A 19,696-nucleotide genomic window follows, 5' to 3' on the forward strand; every position below is an offset into this window, starting at 1 on the left:
TCCATTGTTTTTTTTCATTGTAGGTAAGATAATGTAGAAGCAGAAGAACAAAAAAATATCAAGCAACTACAGGGATTGTCTCTTTATTGGTAGTATCGCCCTTTAGCTAGATAGTTTTCAAATCATTCACCAAATAATTCACACTTTTATCACATTCTGGCAGGAAAGGTAGAGCAGAGTATTATCAGCATGGAGAAAACAACTTCACCCTCTCTGTTTTGAGACCCCATGTGAGCAGCATAAATATGTTAATCATAAATGGACCAAAACAAAAGGACTGCATTTGTTTAGTCCTGATACAACACTCTAGAAATGTCAAGACAGATGGGGACAAACCAGTCTAAGATTACAGAGGAAAACCTGTGTGATAGAAGACCACTTGTCAAGATACTGTGTGGCCAGTCATGTTAGAAGCTGCAGAGAGATCAAGAAGGGCCAGCACAGAATGAAAGCCTTGATCTCTCACCATGAGTAGATCAGTGATGCTTTTAGCAGTTCAAGTCTTAGTACTGTGGTAAGTACAAAAACAGATATATGGTTTTTGTAAACCAATGACTGTTAAATATTATTCAAACTGTACACAAACCGTCTTCAATGAGATAGATTGTAAATTTTCATGACAGCTGGAATCCAAAGAAGATTACTTGAGGACTTTAAAATAGCTGGAAAAATACCTGACTCCAGAAAGGACTTCTTTTTTGATAAATAGCAAGATCCAAAACATATAGGTGAGCCATAACAAGTCTAAAGCCCAGATTGCTGTGTGAAAAGTTGAAAGGTAGCTTGAAACTCTTTTCAAGTAGAAAAAAACATATCTGACATAGACAGTACTTGGCACTGATGGTAATACTAAAATCCAGTGCTGAAATAATTATGGCAACCTTGTCACTGGAAATAGTATCAAGTTTACATTTCTGTGCTGTAAAAGCTGTACAAATGGGAAGACAATCTGGAAAATACAGCCTGCCAACCACAAAGAAGAGCATGGCTGGTCATGTTAGCCTCTTCCTGGTTCTACTTGAACAGGATTACTGCCATCTTATTGGAACTGTCAAGCTGTTAATGAACCCAGTGTCCATGATATTCAAATCTGTCAATACATAGGCCAGCATATCTCCACCAGCATTCCAGCCTCCATCTGTCCTGCCTCAGAGAATATCACTCTGAAACAATACCATAGCTTAGGGTCCCTACATAGGACAGAATGTACATGAGTTGGAACAGTAACTTTAGAACAGAGATCTGTAACGCAGTCAGAGGCATAAGCATCTGGATAGCTTGTGGTGGTCACTGAAAGAGAGTGGATGGAAATGAATATGGTATTGCTTCAGTCATATTTTGATACTCCATCACCTTAGGATATGGGAAGGCTAATGCATGAGAGCTCAAAGAGGATCAGAAAGTGATCAGAAAGTGATCAGAACAGGATACTTGACCCACACGCATGTTTGATTTCTTCCTCTGCAGTTGAAAGACCATGTCCAGAGTATGATCCAAATTATGAGTTGCATGGATATTAATCTAAATACACCCGATTCCCTAGTTGTGAATAAAGGAATGTATTGGTAAAATCCACCAATTTCCCTTTTATTCCACTTGCTGAAGTCAACAGCAACCACAAGGTTCTGGCAGTATAGCGCAAAGTTGACAAATTTGTGAATAAATGTGCAGTTTGGTGATGCATCAGAAAATGCCCAGTGGAGTTGACATTCCTACAGAAAACATGAACTACTTGCAACTTGGATTTTAAACTTACACTTACCCCGGACATATCTTGTAAGAGGCACAGTTAATCACAGAAGAACCAGGAATGTACCTGACTTTGTTTCATAAGTGAAGAATTGACCTTATTCTTTGTTCCCACAGATATATCTACAATAAACACACTGAAAAGTACTGGGGTCCTGTGCCAACTCATGTAGCACTTCCCTAAGTCTCCTCTTTTCCTGACAGTGAACTTTTCACCATATTTGACTTTAACTTACCTTTCTGTGTTGCAGTCCATATTCTATTCTTGATTTTACCCTTAGCCTTGTAATTTACCTGTGTTGTATCTGTCAAAAGACTTAAATTCAGGACAACCATGTGTACAGGTACTCCATTGTCAAATTTGTAACCCGTCATAAAATTGGATCAGGTTTCCATGACATCTAACTGATACCTTCTCCTACTCACAAACCCATGTTGGTAATTTTCTTGGAATTTTTTGCCCTTTGGGAAAATAGAACGCATTCATTGAATATTATTTCTTCATGAATTTCCCTGTCACTGCTTTTAGGCTTGTAGGAACTTGGGAGGAAGTATTTCTTGATTGTGGCAGATGAAACTTCTCCAACTTTTTTGTGCCCATGAAAAGTTCTTGTGACTGCTATTAAAATTTGTATATTGTGTGCTGTCAGAGTAATCACACTGTCCAGATTCCTGCTGGGCATCCCCAGCAACATTGTTAGCATTACAGCAAACCTGGCCAGCTTCAGGTGTATTAAACAAGGACCACTTTTCCTTGCATGTTACAATGGAATAGCAGGAATAGAGCATGCCCTGCTCTGTAAAAGATTTTGCTAATTTCTTTAAAGGCTTTGCATTTCAGCATCTCTCTCTCTCTCTCTTTGTGTGTGCATGTGTGTGTGTGTGTGTGTGTGTGTCCATGTCCCCAGCTAACCATCAGCTACCCTGCTACACCATTTTTTCCTTAGTGTCTCCAGTACACTCTCTCTCATGACCCGGGCCACGCCACTGGCATGTTGGTCAAGAGAAATGGAGCAGAGCGGTCTGCAGGATCAAATACTCTGCCCATGCACACTAAAGAAGATTTATGTTATGCCCTTATTGGGCAGACCTAGCGATATAGTCATCATAGCACACAATGTGAGCATGCTTCACTCTCTCAGATGTAATAATTTTACTGGCAATCTGTCCAGCAATTACTGCACTTCCCCATCACCAGGGATGTGTCTTCATCATGGGCATAAATCTCTCCATCTCAGTGTACAAGCTGGCAATGCTGCTCTTTTGCACTCCTACCTCCTTGGATCCTGCAGATCCTGAGCCACTAGTCAATTGTTGATTGTCTGGTTTGTAGTAACAGCTCTATCCCTCTGTGCAATGAAGGCAGGTTCAACTTCTCTTCCATACAAGTAGTTGTGGAGAAGTTTATTTAAACACATTCCTTTCCAGAATTATCTTATGCATTTTGGTGTCTTGAAACACAGTTCTTTCACATAAGATTTTTTTTTCTGTACTCATTTGCCTCCTTGCTTACCAACCATCAAGCCTCCTTTAGTGGGTATTCAAGTAGGGGTGCTATAGACCCAGCTGTACAGAACACCATCCATGCAACTTCAGAGATAGTTAGTTAGCTGACATCTTGGTACATGAGGACTTTTGTACTTGAACCTTAACCCTGACCGTGATGGCTGACATGAACATTTGCCTCACAACAGGACATCTTATGCCTTCCCCATCTATGCATATGCTTCAACCCACAAACTGAGGGCTGCTGTTTCACACTTGGGATCACCAAGCCTACATCCCCACTCTTGGAAGTTTCACTGCTGTCAAAGCCTTCACTTGTATGATGGCAGTCAGTTTTATTTGCTCACTCTTTTCCTCATCCAGCCAGCATTTGTAGCACCTGATTTTCAAGTCAAATTGTGGTCATCTGGGTAATAATATTCAGGGTTTTTTCCTTGTGTGCTGCAAAGCTGGGCCTGTGGCCTAAAATACGATCTTCATCTGTTGTAATGGTAGCTGATGTGTCTTAGATTTGTGGCCAAGAACGTGATGTACTCCAAGTGTTTAGACAGACATTGATTTCCTTTCTGTCACTGTCGCTCTCTGTCTTCATGACCTACCTGGTCTTCAGCCTCCATAGTCTGTCCTTGAAATTAGGCAACCTAACACGTTTCCTTTTGGACAGTTCTCATGATCATCAGCTATTACAATCAAGAATTGAATTGTGATTTTTTTTAATTGATCTTCAGCAACTGTCTTATTTTCTTGTAGTATCATGATGGTGGATTGCGATGACTCCATGAAGCTTAGGTTGGCATGAATAATGACAGTGCCTGTAACATTCTTTCTATACAGATCTTGAATGCTAAAGCATTAACTACCATTTAATTTAAAAGTTGTGATTTTGTCCTTTTTTATTTGTCCTTAGTGAGCACTATTTTATGAAATAACAGGGACCTAGAATATAAAGTTAGTTCTCAATCGTCAGATGGTACTTCACTTCTCTTTTAAGTGCTGTAGAAGTTAAATTAGTTAATCATGTCTCATGTTCTACTTTCTAATGTAGCAGGTGATCAAGTGGTTATGCTTTCTGCTCTAGTTTCTGAAGACAGAGGATGAGTTCATCACAGAATTTCATACATGCAGATCGCCAGACTCAGTTTAAATCACCTAGTTTTGTACCACATATTCACCTTTTTAGTCCCTCCTCCTGACTGAGCATTGAAAGTTACAAGTTACACGAGTCGATTTTACCACTTGTTGCAACGTGATGCCAGAATGATTGCAGACTGAAGATTTTTAGTGAGAAGTTGTAGGACCTCTAACTTGAACAAGGATTTTAAATTCTCATGAAAGTACTAGCAGATTGATTTATCTCAAATGCAATCACTGTTTTTTATGATAAGTGGTGGGATTTTTCCAAGCTGTCTTGCTTTTTTAATTTGATCAGTGGTAAAAAAAAAAAAAAAAAACATTCACTCATTTGGATTATTTTGCAGATGCTTCTGTTACTGCACAGAAGGTCTGTCATCATCTGAGTCATACATTTCTTTATAGTTTGGAGAAAAGATCTTTTTATCTGTTTTTAACCAATCCTATCGCATACCATCAGTATATTATGTAATTACTTCTACCAGTTGTATAGACACAGTCCCAGGATTCAGTAACGCCTACATTAAGCGTATACCATTCTCAGTGAACAGACAACACAGACATAACTCGCACCTTCTTCCTCCTAATTTTATTTTCCTACTGATATTCTTGCATCTTTAAATACTGACAGGGATTCATAAGGGTTACTACAATGTGTACACTACATGTACACTTAGTGTAATCTTTCTGAGTGAAAAGAAAGCACAAAAAATGTAATAAGAATGTTCTCGAATACATATCATGTACACTTAGTGTAGACATTATTGAATCTGGCCCACAGGTGTAGAATTTTCCTACTTTTTAGTTTATTTTTTATATCCACTGCTTAGATCCAGAGAAAGGAATTCAGAAATAAAGCTGTTGTGCTTAATAAAAACTTGGTATTTTTGGCTTTTAGTGTTGATTATCTGAATAGCAAAAACGCAGCTTTAAACTTTGATAGATTTCTGCCTTCTACTTTTAATATACCAACAACACTGATATCAAAACAGAAAACATAAAAAAGTATATCTTCTAACCCCAAATGCATTTAGGCTGGTAATCTCAGTACTCCCAAGATCTGAGAACTTACTCAGTTCAGTTCCTTGTTAATCATAATTTTTTTCTACGTGAATTTCACTGCTTTACCTGCTGACCATCAAGCCTCTCCCCATCCAGAGAGGAGTGTCATCCAGGCAGCACTGAGAGTTGGTTTACCCTTGCTGTCCACAGACCATTAATCTTCACTGTTGCCCACTAAATGGCTTACTGATACCATCAATCAGGCTGCTTTGATGGGCTTTTTCTTGGCCTGCAGTTGGGGCTTGATATCATCATTGCATCCTCTCTAGCCTATAGGCCCACTGAATGACTAATTGTCTCTTGTCACTACCATTCCCACCTTATTGATGGATTTGCAGTAAAGCCTTAAATTACTTAGACAATGGATTTTTCCTCATTAAGACCTATCCCCATCCAAGTGGTGGTGTGTCAGGACTGCATCATCACGTGTCATTCAATGCTTTCCTCTGATACCTCTCAACTGTACTGATTTTGATTCTGATTTTTAGCTCTGTCCCACTTAATCCCTCCTAAAATTAGTGACATTTGGAGTAAAGGTGGTGAATTACACTTAGTAAATAATGACAATAATTAGAGTTATAGTCTTCTTTTACTTCAGAAAATGTTTGTTAATTCACCTTTTCTTATTCTGTCAACGTGTCATGTTAATAGCAGTAATATTTTAAGTGTCCCTGATTATTTCTGTTTTTGTCAGTGATTCTGTTGAGAGCTGACCCTGATTGATTGAGAGTTATGATGCTCATGCTCCCACTGACTTGCTTCTTAAGCGTTAACACCAGTGGTTTTGAATACCAATCAGTAAACAGTGGTTAACAGCAAGAATTGCTCCCCAAGGATAATGGGACACAGCCTTTCCCCTCTTGCCCTGTGTGGATGAGCTGGCACACATGACTCCTCCTTGGCTGTTCAGTGCCTGAACTACTTCTCATACTCAGGATGACTGGGTAATAGTCAGGCCATTATCCCTCCATACCATAAAACCAGGAGTACCTTGATTTTCATGGGGTACCTAATATGTGAATGGTTTCTAAAGGTTGAAAATATTATGTCTTACCTGCTTAGACTATGACAAAATGCCACTTGATTAAAGGTCATCAAGAGTTCATTTCTGTAACTGCTTTATTTGATAATGATGATTCTCTGTATCATTTCAGAAATGTGGATCCTAAGGATGTTCCCGGACTTTTTTGGAAAAGAAAGGGCATGAAGAAAGCAATGTAGTGATCTTATATTATTGTTGGAAATAGTGGAGTCAGATTCACAAATATAGTATGCAGCAACTGTTGGGATAGGATTAAGGATGCTTCCACCCATGTGGTGTACTGGTCTTGTTGTTTCAAGATTAAATGACACCTTTTCTAGAGAGTTGCAGAGAAACACACTGCAGTCATATTTTGCATCTTGGATCCATGTCCTTAAAGAACTCTACCATATACATGTCAAAAGTGACTGTATGGCATTTAACCCAGTCTAAATATTACTAGCAAATAGTTTTTGTATTGGCCAGCACCTGGCAGTGTATCCCCCACACCCCTTCCCACAGTTATGCTGAGTGCTGCACCATTTAAAAATGGAAGATTAAATGGATCACTTGTGGGGGTAGGAAGACTAGGATAAACATATTGATAGGGATGTGTAAAAGGTTATTTGTTAAAAGTGATAACCATCTGCAACCCACTAAGCCCTAGGTACAAGCTGCTGTGGATAATCTAGAGTAGAAAGGGGAACTTGTCTGTGTTCAGAAAAGTGGGTACAACCACTAGGTTACTTGCCTTTTAGATCACTGTACTAGGGAGGTGGCTTTTATTTCCAAAACTTTAACAACAGTTTACTTCCCAAAAGAGGAAAGTAGCAAAGAACAAAATTTCAGCCTCCCTGGGGTATACCTTAGAAATAGACATTGTGGTTCATAATTGAGGCATCTTATGGTAGCTCATTGTTACCTTTAATACAATTTTAACTTCCTCCAAAACATTATTGTCACATTATCCTGCCGTTAGTCCAGGAACTCTCAATATTTATTAACTTAATTGCAGCTCTGTCCTTGTTGAACATGAACTTGTATAAAAGCAGAAAAGTGTAAAATATGTCTTTTCCTAACACAAAAGCATTGAATATTTCATCCATGCAAACATTTACTTCTGCTACGTATTATACAAAAGGTCCCAGGCAAGCATACACTTGATTTCTATAAGAGTAATATTATGTTACTCAGTTATTTTTCTGTATTTGTTTCTTTGCGTTTCCCCCCTTTGGTCAAGTGACTGGGTTAGAGTATTAGTAATGCTGTGGAACCCTTACATCTGTGTTATACACAACAACAAAAAAAACAATGATTTTGACCGCTCTGGTTTGCATGTGTTTTTTTTTCCTGTTCCTCTTATTAATGTCACATGACATACAGCCTTGAAGATGCCCATTATTTAGAACTTTACAATGCAGCATTCTAGTCAGAATATATTATTTTCCGTAGAGCTTGGCTTATAGAACAGCCTGGCTTTTGGAGGAAAAACAAAACAACCAGCTTCTGCCTTTGATGAATGTATTATAACTTAGTATAAATGTTTTAAACATTATTATATAACTACATAAACTGAAAGTATATTTACAGTATCACCTGTGCATATTTTTATGAGTTCTAATATATTTGTCATAATTGTAGCTGCTTGTCTATACTTTGTCTTCAATGGCCACTTAATAGTCTACAGTTTGAGGTGTAGATTTGATTCATATTATGTGTAGGATTCCTTTTGTTCATCAGCAAGACATCTTTCCAAACTAACATTAGCAACACCACTACAGTGAGTATCTCTTCTCCTACAGTATGAGTCATCAGATGCTTTTTTCAATGTATGTAAGATGAGCAGTTAATAATGTACAAGTTTAGTGTGAGGAACTTCACCTCCACACACTCCCTTATTATGCATTATTATCTCCAGTCTATATATAAAGTATGGTTGGGAGGGTGGCCTAATGGTTAAGGTGTTTGCCTTACAAACACAAGGGGCAGGGTTTGAGTCTCACAAGGGATAATTGAAGGCTTAATGGCTCTGGGCAGCAAGCTTAGTTAAGTTATACTAACTTTAAAAAAAAAAAAAAAAAAAAAAAGCTCAATACATGTTGTGACACTGTGCACTTCTTATTTTACATTATTATGAAGCCCTTCTGTGATGTGATTTTTGTGAACATATATATTTTTTCAACAAATGAAAAGCAAACAGTCTGATGATTCCCCGATGGTTATTTTTATTTTTTTGAATGCAGATTGTGGGTTGTGGGTGTGGTGGTGGTAGTGATGAGCAATAAAAGACTGCTCTTCAAAAAAGTACTTCAAATGCAAACAAAAGGGTATAAACTTAAAAAAAGTCAATTGTATCTGCTTAAACGATTTTACTTATTCAGTAAAGTTGTCCTATAGTTTACTAAGTTTACATTACTACTTTTCAATAAAATTGGCTTTGGTCATCCATCTGGTAGCACTTCTGGCAGTTTGAAGGTAAGGTAATATTTTAACTAGACTTGAATGATTTTAAACTGTAAATGCAAAATAATTTTGTAGATCAACTGTGTAAATGCTATTCCTGTTAAAAGAAGCTGAAATGATTTCACACACACACACACACACACACACACACACACACACACTGTTTTAAACTATCATCAAAATTAAAACTCTGCTAAGGTATTCTCACTTTTTATTAATGATTTTTGAGGATATTTCTTTCTTTACATGTCTGTCTATTCTGGCTCCGGAAGTTTTGTGGCCACCTTTTAAAGCATATGCTTATGTTCTTTCCTTTTGCATTCCATTTCCCAAACACACTGGTTAATATCACAGAAAAATATTCCCTGTGGATATTAAGTAGAACATAGCAGATTATCTCTTGATCAAGTTTCTTCCTATTACGTATCTGCTGAAAAATTATAAATGTAATTTGGACTGTTTGCTGCCCTGAAGTATTACAGTTGGTTAATTTATTGCAGATAGTCAGAATCATCTGGTTTCTAATCTTGCTTCGGTTATGTCTGTTTGTATGTATGATAGTGTATTTACTGTATGTGGGTAAGGGTGTGTGTGTGTGCGCGCACATGCATATTGTAGTAAGGTAGCTGAGTTGGGACAGGTAGCAGCAGTGTATACTAGAATATATTTATTTATTTATATTTATTTGTCCTTTGTTAAAAACTTCACAAACACATGATAAAAAAGATGATGCCAAAAAATAATACACATGTATCATAACAAAACCAAGTTACACTGCAAGTTTAAAAACATAAAAAAAAGGCAAGATAAAAAGACATGCGAGTAACAAAATGAATGCCTTGTAGATAATCATTAAAGGTACCGACAAAGCTCCAGAGACACATGATAAAAAATATGATGCCAAAAAATAATACACGTATCATAACCATACCAAGTTACATTGCAAGTTTGGGAACATTAAAAAGGGCCAGATAAGAGACATGTGAGAAACAATATTAATGCCGTGTAGAAATCATTAAAAGTATGCATTTTGTGCATGTACAACAACAGTATGATAGAGGTCGAGTTGGTGGAACAAAATAGAAGAATAATAAGTGGAGTGCGGAGAAGAGTGAAGAATAATTGAAGAGACAGAGAATAGCAAGGAATGGCAGTTGTACCGGTTATAGTGGGTGGAGTGGAAGGTGGTAAAGAATAAGACTGATAGAGTGAAAAGAAGGAAATGAGGAAAGAGTTGGGGTGGCCAGGGAAATAAGAAGTAAAATAGGGGGGTAGCAAACTTGTGAGGAAAGTTTAGATGTTATGTTGTCCTATCTCGCCTTTATTCTTACATGTGGGTTCAGAGCTGATCCTTGGCTCTGACTCAGCTGATTACAAAAACTTGAAGTCTCTAAGTTGGCTCTTGGCAAGGTAGGTATCCCATAATGCAGTAGTTTCAATCCTCAGATCTTGTTTGCTGCTTTACGAGTTCAGAAGTGCTGTTCTTGGCCGTGGCTAAGTGAACTTTTTCATCTCTGTTTTTTCTTGCATTTATAGTTAGGATATATTTGAATTTTGTTAGAAAATTCTTAGAATATAGTTAAAATACTGTCTTTATATAGTAGCGAATATTAGGTGTTTAATAGTTACGCTGTTTTGTCAGCAGTTTTGGCCGTCGTTTTTTTCCGCAGGCCTGTGTGTGCTTTTATTGGTATCACGTAGTGGTAGCTTAAAATTTTTCTATCAAAGTTTTGCTATTTTTTCTTGTTGAGCCTTTTATTGGCTTTTCATTAGCTTATATAGAGTATTTGCTATAGAAGACTTTCTAGTTTTAGTCCATTTTCTGATTGATATTAGGATTTCCCTACACGTGCATATGTTTGTTTCTAAGCATAGGTAGCTTAGCTAACTGTTTCAGGTGTGGCATGTTTCTTTATATAACAAAGTCCATTTTTCATTAGAGGGCTTTTCTAGTTGTGTGTTCTTCCCCAGTTTTTCATAGGGCTAGACCTGTTTAAGTTATAGGACCTAGTCCTCTTATTATACTGTTGCTTTCCTTTCTGCTTTAGCAGGGCTAGGACCATTTGAATTAGAGGACCTAGTCCTGTCCTACTACTACTACTCCTTTTATGTGGTGTGTTTTTATTCTCCCTGTAGTTGAGGTCCGTTTAAGTTAGAGGACCTAGCTAATTGTTTGTCTGTTGTTTCTGTGACATCTGCGACTAGTTGTCTAGTATGTCTAAAGAAAAGGATCATAAACCTTCAGGTTTTAGGAAGTGCCAAAAATGTAATCAAAAAATGTCCATAACGGGCAGAAACACTGTATGGGTCTACTGTTTAGGGGCCATTCACTTGCAAGAGAATTGTACTTTTTGTCAGCTTTTAGCTCTAGAGTCCTTCAAGAAAGGAAAAACAAGCTTAGTTTGAAAGGTCTTTTTAAACCATCTTTTGAGGAAGCTTTAGGTAGTTCTTCATCCTCTCAATCTGCAAAGTCTTCCTCTAGTCAAAAAGAAAAAAACTGCTAAGAGGCCATCTCCGGTGTCCTCAGAGAGATCTGGACCTCCTGAAAAAATATCTAAAACTGTTAAAACTTCCATCTCCTCAGCTCCACTACCTTTGGAGTCGACTGAGGTTATTACCATTGATGTGCCTACATCGGCCCCAAGAACTTTGGAGCCGAAAAAGGATCCTTCAACTCCGAGCCAGTCTACAGATATTCCTTCAGTCTCCCCTACCTTGAGATCTCCTATTTTACAGAGATCTCACTCACCAACCCTTTCCTCTAGGAGCAAACTATCAGATGAAGATGTGGAGAGGGTGGTGCACAGACTTTTGAAGGCGCCTGGGCTGGCAAATTTGCTCTCGGCTCCTGCCTAGCTGGTTTCAGAGCCGTCCAAACCTTTTACATCCACTACCGTTCCCCCTCCAAGCCATACCCGTTTGTTGAAGCCAGAAGATCCAGTACCACTTGTAGTGGAACCTTCGGCTCTGGCACCCCATGAGGCATTACCGAAACTGGTATCTGCTCCAACACTCTCGGTGCCATCCGTAGTGTCTAGGAGCCGAAGTTCACTATTCGGCCCCGAGGGAGATTCTCGGACCTGAGCCTCTTCGGTTCTGAGTCTACCTCTCGGTCTGTCGGCTCGGCTGAGCTCGGCTCCTACATCGACTTCGGAGCCAATTTCCCTGGAACCGAGGGCTACCTCAGCTTCTTTGGAACCGGTGGTGTCCTCGGAACTGGGGGAGTCGGCCTTCGACCTGATGAGGAGCATGCTGGCCAAATCTACAGCTCTACACAAGGATGCTGATATTCTTCCCCCAAAAGCACTGGCCTCTATCTTGGCGCCACCCTATCCACAGGACAGCAGAGATCCGTTGCCTCAGGAACACCCTCTGGGTGGTCCCCATTCTTCTGAGACCTCCCCAGAATACCCTTCTGAGGAGCCTCCTCGGAAGAAAACATGCAAAAGGAAGCATGTAGACTCCCCTGATGAGTCTATCACCTCTGACACTGACCTCGAGGAGTCAGAAGGGTCCCCACGGTCGTCCTCTGATGATATCTCCTTTGTAGATATTCTTGAGAAACTAAAACAGAAAGGTGGCTGGATTACTATCACCCCTTCTGATGAGGAGTCTGTGTATCTGAAGGCTTTGGATCTCAACCTTCGGCCTCTTGGGTGTCTCCGCCTTTCAACGAGCTCATGGACTTGGTCAGTTGAATGGCCTGGGAATCACCTGACACCATGGAGCCAGTCCCTAGGAGGCCAAACATACTTCTGATCATCCCCCAAGGAAAAGGATTTCTTGACAAAAGGTGTGCTGGTAGATGCTATGTTGGTGGCAGCAGCCACCAAGAAGGAGCTTGCAGAGACATCCTCATCTGTCCATCTGTCAAACCAAGAGTCTCGAACAATGAGACAAATATGGGAAGCATGTTTTTTCTTCAGCAGCTTTTACCCTTAGATCTCTGAATTATCTTACCCATTTTACAAGTCTTCAGAGAGATGATCTGAAGGAACTAGGAGATACTCTACAATGTACTTCAACTGCAGGGGTACCAGAAAAGGTTAACCCTCAGATCTGAAGTAGGAGATTCATTTGTCTGCAACCTGTGGGTTATGGATCCGACATCGGATGCGAACCGGCATGGTTTACCAGCTATGGATCCAAGCTCTCAGCTCCTCCCCTCACCCATAATGCCCTGCTCTCCCTACATGACCTCAGATCTTGTTTGCCGCGCTGGTGACCAGATTTGTGTTCCTAAGCTCTTCAGCTAAGTGCAGTTTTTCTAGTGTTTACAGTGTTTAAAATTGTAATTTTGTGTGAAAGTTGTGAGAAAGTTTAGGTTTCCCTATTACTTGATTATACTTTTAGTGTTTTAAATTTATTTTTACTTTCCCTCCCCTCGCTGGTAGCATAGTGTGTGTTTGGGCCCATGTGTGCTTTAGTTACTTTTGCTTTACCCTAGTTTAAGTAACTTTTTTTGTGTAATTTGGGATGTCTGAACAACCCAAAGCAGTGGTGTGGCCATAAGCTTTCGGCTGATGGCCACGGGGTTGAACACCTCACTTCTGGATGTTCCATTTGTGCAGGGTTCAACTCCAGGGCATTGAAGGAGCGGAGGTCCAAGCTTGTTTTGGCGGGTCTTTTGCCACCCTCTGCTCGCCGGGGTAACCATTTCTACGGTTGTCTCCTCTCCAGCTCCCCCTCCTCCTCCTGGGACTCAACCTCCCTGCAGTGGTTCGGAGGTGAGGGAAGCTAGAAAGAAGGACCGGAGGGAGAAGCACCATAAGACCTCTGTTTCGGCCCCGCCAGCCAAGCGGCTTCTCCTCCGGCCTCATTGTCTGCTGGCTCTCCTCCTCGGCTCCGGTCTCCTGTGTGTTTTTCACGGGACCTGAGGAGGCGAGGCTATCCAGGAGGCACTCAAGGCCTACCGAGATCAACCTATAGCCTGTCAGGCTGATCTGGACCGGATGATGAGAAGGTTCATCCAGGCCCAGATGCAGATGGGAGTGGCCTCCCCTCTGGGGAGCTTGACCCTTTTCAAGCCAATTGCTCCTTCTCCGACCCGCTACCGGGTTCGGAGCAGTTCCGGATCCGACCCTGCCCTGTGTGCCGGATCTGACCTCGGAGCCTGGATCGATCCGGGGATCAGTGCCGCGCCCTGCGCCTGTCGGAGAGACTGTCCCCCTCGGATCCCAAAGTGCCGGCGCCCGGCTCCAGCTCCGATCCACTCGGATCCAAGGGGAGCCGATTGTCGGATCCTTTGGCTTTTGATGTAGTGGAGAGGGCCCTGTTGAGGGTCTCCGACCCCGGCACTTGCTCCATCTGCACTGGGTCAGGCTTCCACCATCCGCCCTTGGGACAGCCAAGCTGTTCCCTGGAACAGGTTACTGTTGTGAGGAGTCCTCTGACAGCCCCGGAGGATGTTCCCACAAACATAGTCTCTCACTGAAGTTGGAGGAAGGAAGGGGATGTCTCATTTGGAGACATCATGGAAATTGGTCTGCAAGTCTTCCTCGGACGAGTCCGTGTTCTTGGAGGCATTTGAAGCGGGCCTGTCTACCTCTTGGGTGTCACCCCTGGTGGACCTCATTACCACCAGGGCGTGGAAGGAACCGGACACCGTGGAGCCAATCCTCAGTCCCGGGCCTCCTGTAGATGCCATGTTGACGAGGGAACTTGCTCAGGAGAGTCCCTCAGTCCATCCCGAGCAAGGAGTCTCGGATGATGGACCGAAGCGGATGTTTAGTTCAGCGACCTTCTCTGTGGAACTATGATTAGGATGCAGCGTGATCTTATAAAAGAATACGCTGCATCCCCAGAGTCCATGTCGGAGGAGGACAAAGTGCTGCACTCGCTACTGTCCCATGCTACGGAAGGTGCATTTCTCATAGCCCTTCAAAAGGCGTCATTAACGCCATGCCGATGGTTCTGCCCTCTTTGGCAAAACTGTTAGGAACCAAAAGGGTCAGAAGAAGATGTGGTGCAATCCCAGCCTGCTCTGGACAACCAGTCCTTCCGTGGCAGAGGAGGACAGGGATTGCCGGCTGCTCCACCTCCATTACATCAGACCGCTGGGTTCTCCAGATTATATCCAGAGACGGATATCCCTTCTTCTTCACTTGCCAAAATTGAAGTCCCTCCCTCAGTGGGGCCATCCAGCCCGTCCCCAGACCAGATCAGATCAGGGTTCTACTCCAGGTTCTTTTTAGTGCCAAAAGATCTAAGACCAATTTTAGACCTTTCACTCTTGAACCTGGCAGTTCCCAAGGAGAAGTTCAATGGTCATGTTGCAGTCTATTCTCCTTCTGGGAGAAAATCACTGGATGTGCTCCATAGACCTCAAGGATACCACATACTAATGGACAGGCACTGCAGGAGGTTTCGTCACTACCAGGCCCTTCCCTTTGGTCTCACCACAGCCCCCAGGGTGTTCACCAAAGTATTAGCAGGGGTAGCGGCCCACCTGAGGCTTCAGGGGGTGCAGGTCTTTCCTTACCTGGACGACTGGCTTGTCACCGCCCCAACAAGGCATCTACTTCTCTTGGCGCGAGACTCCTTTCTCCACGCCTGGGCATCACGATAAACACAAAAAAATCCAACCCAGCACCCACTCAGCTCATAGATTTTATAGGTGCCAGGTTAGACACGAGGAGACTGAGAGCCTTCCTCACAGTGGACAGAGTGCAAAGCCTACAGCTCCAGGTGCGGGCCATTCTCCACTCAAATTCACTTCCGGCGGAGTTGGTCCTGAGGGCCCTAGGGTCCATGGCGGCAGCGATTGCGCTTCTTCCTCTCGCCAGATTCAATATGCGTATCCTTCAATGGACTCTCATGGTTCAGTGGTCTTATCTTGCTCTTCCTTTGCATCATCCCATTGCGATCAGCAAAGCGTGCAGGCGGTCCCTCCTGTGGTGGCTACACTCTCCAGATCTCCTTTGTGCTCTCCCCTCTCGCCACAGTGACCACGGACGCCGGACGGTCCAAGGCACGTGGAAGATTCAGAGACCTTGCTGCATATCAATGTCCTAGAGATGAGAGCAGTGCTCTTAGCGCTAGCACTTCAGGCCTTTCTTATTCAATCGGACAACATGTCTGTTGTCTGGTATATCAACAAACAGGAGGAACCAGGTCTTACCCCTTTGTCGAGAAGCCATGAGAGTGTGGGAATGGGCTATCTCCACCAACCGCTTATATTCGGTCGGTCCAACATCCTGGCGGACAAACTCAGTCGCACCATTCTCACCCGTGGTCTGTCAATACTCAGGTAGCGGAACGCATCTTTGGGGAACTCCTTGTTGTGATATTTTTGCATCTCCCTCAAACACCAAATGCAACAGTTTTTGATACCTCCTCCGGAGGTTCTCCAAGAGACGCCTGGTGCATGCTTGGCCACCCGGTCTTCTTTATGCTTATCCCCTTGCCTCTGATGCTCCAAGTTCTTCAGAAAGCCTCTCGGTTGGGGTGCAGAATGATCCTCATTGCTCCTTTTGGCCTCGACAGATCTGGTTCCCCTTCCTAAGGTCTCACTCAGTGAATCCTCCTTGGATTCTAGATCCCATTCGGATCTGATTTCTCATCCATCCCATCTATCTCCTCCGAACCTGGACAACCTCAAGCTGACTGCTCCAGTTCCACTCCTGATCAGGACTCTTAAGGCCATCCTGGTGGCAGCTCACAAGCCATCCACTAGGAAAGTCTACCGCAAGTGGAAGCGGTTCTCTTTGTGGGCGGAACGGCAAGGCCTAAACCCTTCACAGTTCCTCTCCCTTTGGTGCTTGACTTTAACCACTCTTTTAATGATGGTGCCAGCAGTTCCACGGTCAAAGTACAGCTTGCAGCAATTTCTCATTATCACATTGGTCATGACTCCAGTCCACTGATGTCTGCCAAATAAGATTTTCCTTAAAGGTACCTTTCTTCTCAGGCCCCTATAAAGCAAGCGGTTCCTCCTTGGGACCTTTCCTTAGTTCTTCAGGCCTTGACCCCCCTCGAACTCCTGCGGCTACTGTAGATCTGAAATTCTTATCTTTCAAGACTGCCTCTTAGTGGCCATTAAGAGAGTCTCAGAGCTTCAAGCATTATCAGCTAAACCTGGTCTTTCATCCGGACCGTGTTTTCCTCAGGACCAACCCGTCCTTTCTTCCTAAGGTGGCTTCTGAAGCAAACATTAATCAATCCATTAACCTCCCTGTTTTCTTCCCCAAATATCAAAACAAGTGTGAGTACAAGCTTCACTCCTTAGACGTTCACAGGCAACTTAGATTTTATCTAAACAGGACTGCTGGTCACAGGCAATCTTACCAGTTGTTCATTTCCTTTGCTAAATTTAATTTGGGCAAGCCAATTTCCAAAGTCTCATTATCTCGCTGGATTTCACAATGTATCTTACTAGCTTATCAAGCTTACATGCCCATTCAACATTCCTCTAGATGATATTTGTGCAGCAGCCACGTGGGCTTCATCTCATACTTTTATTTCCCACTACAAGTTGGATCTTGCATCTAGAGGTAGAGCATGAATATCCTTCCATGATGGCCGCCCAAGATTCAGGTAGCTGGGGACTCTGGGTTGCAGACAAATGAATCTCCTACTTCAGATTTAGAAGTTATGTACTCACCATAACGTTCCATCTGAGTAGGTGTATTCATTTCCTATCCCCTGGCCTTTCAGTTTCCTGCATATGTGGTGTTACCCTTTTCAGGGTGTTTATGCTGTTGGCAAACTCGATCTGAGGTCATGTAGGGAGAGCAGGGCATTATGGGTGAGGGGAGGAGCTGAGAGCTTGGATCCATAGCTGGTAAACCATGGGATCCGATGTCGGATCCATAACCCACAGGTTGCAGACAAATGAATACACCTACTCAGATGGAACGTTATGGTGAGTACATAACTTCTAATTATCCACCTTAAACTCCATAGTGAACTCCTCCATGAGACTGATAGCATACGCAGCAGATGGAGCGAGTAGGGCAGTGGGTTTAAGAGTTTCCCTGAGGAGACGCTCCTGGATGCACTTGTGGAACTTTGTGGAACCCTTTAAGTCTACTTTCACAAATGCCTCCTTTAACGGTTCCTTACTGTTTGGACCAAAAGTTAAGGATACGCTCACCAGATGCCAGCAGGAAGGGAAAACTCTCTCTGCCATTGGAGTACATTTTTCTGTCCCTTCAAGACCCTTATCATAAAGGGCAGAAAAAGGCGGGAAGATGTGGTTCAAGAAATCCCAGAGGTTTTTCCCAGACGCACAAGGTGATTCCTTCCCCAGGGACAGAGGAGGGAAGAAATAATGTTAGATGCCATCCTAGAGGCAGAGGGAGTCTGCAGAACCAGGGCAACCATGATTCCTTTTGCGGATGTCCCTGTCAGCTCTCCTGAAAGGAGGCCTGACTGTGCTACTCTGGAGCCAGTCGGGGGACATTTATCTTTGTACCCAGAAGCCTGGGACAACATCACAAAAGACAAGTGGGTACAAAACATAATATCCAGAGGATACTCCATACCCTTTTCCTACCCCCCTCCTTGAACCAAGAAAATCCCGGATGCTCCACCCAATCACAGGGATCTAGCAACCGTAGAGATCCAAAAGTTGCTAAACAAAAGAGTCATCCAGACCATCCCTGCAGACCAGATAGGATTCAGAACTTACTCGAGATTCTTTTTAGTACCAAAAAGAACAGGAGACTGGAGGCTCATATAGGTTCTCAGCAAATTAAACGAATCAGTAAAGAAGTCCAATTTCCAAATGGTGACACTGCAGTCTATACTCCCCCTTTTAGGGAAAGACAATGACAATTAGATGTGCTCAATAGACCTCCAAGATGGGTACTACCACATAAAAATGGACAGAGCATTGAGGAGTCACTTATGCTTCTGGCTGGGAGCCAGTCACTGTAAGTTTCGTGCTCTGCCCTTTGGTCTCATTACAGCCTCCAGAGTGTTCACCAAATGCATGGCAGTACTAGCGGTTCACTTGAGACATCTTGGATTCCGAGTGTTTCCGTATCTGGACGATTGACTCCTAACTGCCACCACCAAGCATCTACTTCAACAGGCCAGAGACATGACCCTACAAATTTCTGTTCAGCTAGGCATCACAATAAACTTGCAAAAATCTGCCTTGTTGCTCTGTCAGCATGTTAACTTTATAGGCGCAGAAACAGACACCATTTAAATGATGGTGCACCTTCCCCCCGACAGAATTGCGAATTTCAAACAACAGATATTGCTTCTTCTTCCCAAACACAAGGTCACGGCAAAGATAGTGCTCAAACTACTGGCAACAGTGGCCTCAACCATAACCCTCATTCCCTTAGCCAGGATGCTTATGAGAATCCTACAGTGGTTACTCTTCTCCCAGTGGTCACTTCAAGAACTTCCTCTGTCTCACCCAATCATAGTAACAGAAACTTGCAAGAAGGATCTCCGTTGGTGGATTCACACCAACGAGTTAACCATCGGGAGACCATTTGTTCCACATCAACCTGTTGCTACAGTGACCCCGGATGCTTCCCAGAAGGGGGGGTGGGGCATTAACTGGGAAAGACAGTCCAAGGCATATGGCAAGAACACGAGGCTCATTTGTACATCAGTGTTCTAGAGATGAGAACAGTACTTCTGGCATTGCAAGCACTCCACAACTCTCTTCCTCTAGGGATGACTGCAATCCAGTCAGACAATATGTCAGTGGTATGGTATATAAACAAACAGGGAGGAACCAGATCATACCCACTTTGTCGAGAGGCTCTGAGGGTTTGGCAGTGGGAAATATCTTCCCAACGC

The 19,696-nt window shown here is 42.7% G+C and overlaps 1 protein-coding gene across 1 annotated transcript in view; it reads left to right on the forward strand.

Moving 5' to 3' along the window:
• VPS8 (VPS8 subunit of CORVET complex) overlaps positions 1 to 19,696 on the forward strand; it is a 2,195,799-nt gene that overhangs the window by 1,925,588 nt on the left and 250,515 nt on the right. Inside the window, exon 37 of the mRNA XM_044075401.1 lies at positions 8,867 to 8,944. Within this exon, the coding sequence (XP_043931336.1) occupies positions 8,867 to 8,944 (78 nt within the window). The remainder of the gene's footprint in view (positions 1 to 8,866; positions 8,945 to 19,696) is intronic.

This window comes from Protopterus annectens, chromosome 6.part1, assembly GCF_019279795.1.
Source record: "Protopterus annectens isolate FY-2018-M chromosome 6.part1, PAN1.0, whole genome shotgun sequence".
Lineage (NCBI taxonomy): Eukaryota > Metazoa > Chordata > Ceratodontiformes > Protopteridae > Protopterus > Protopterus annectens.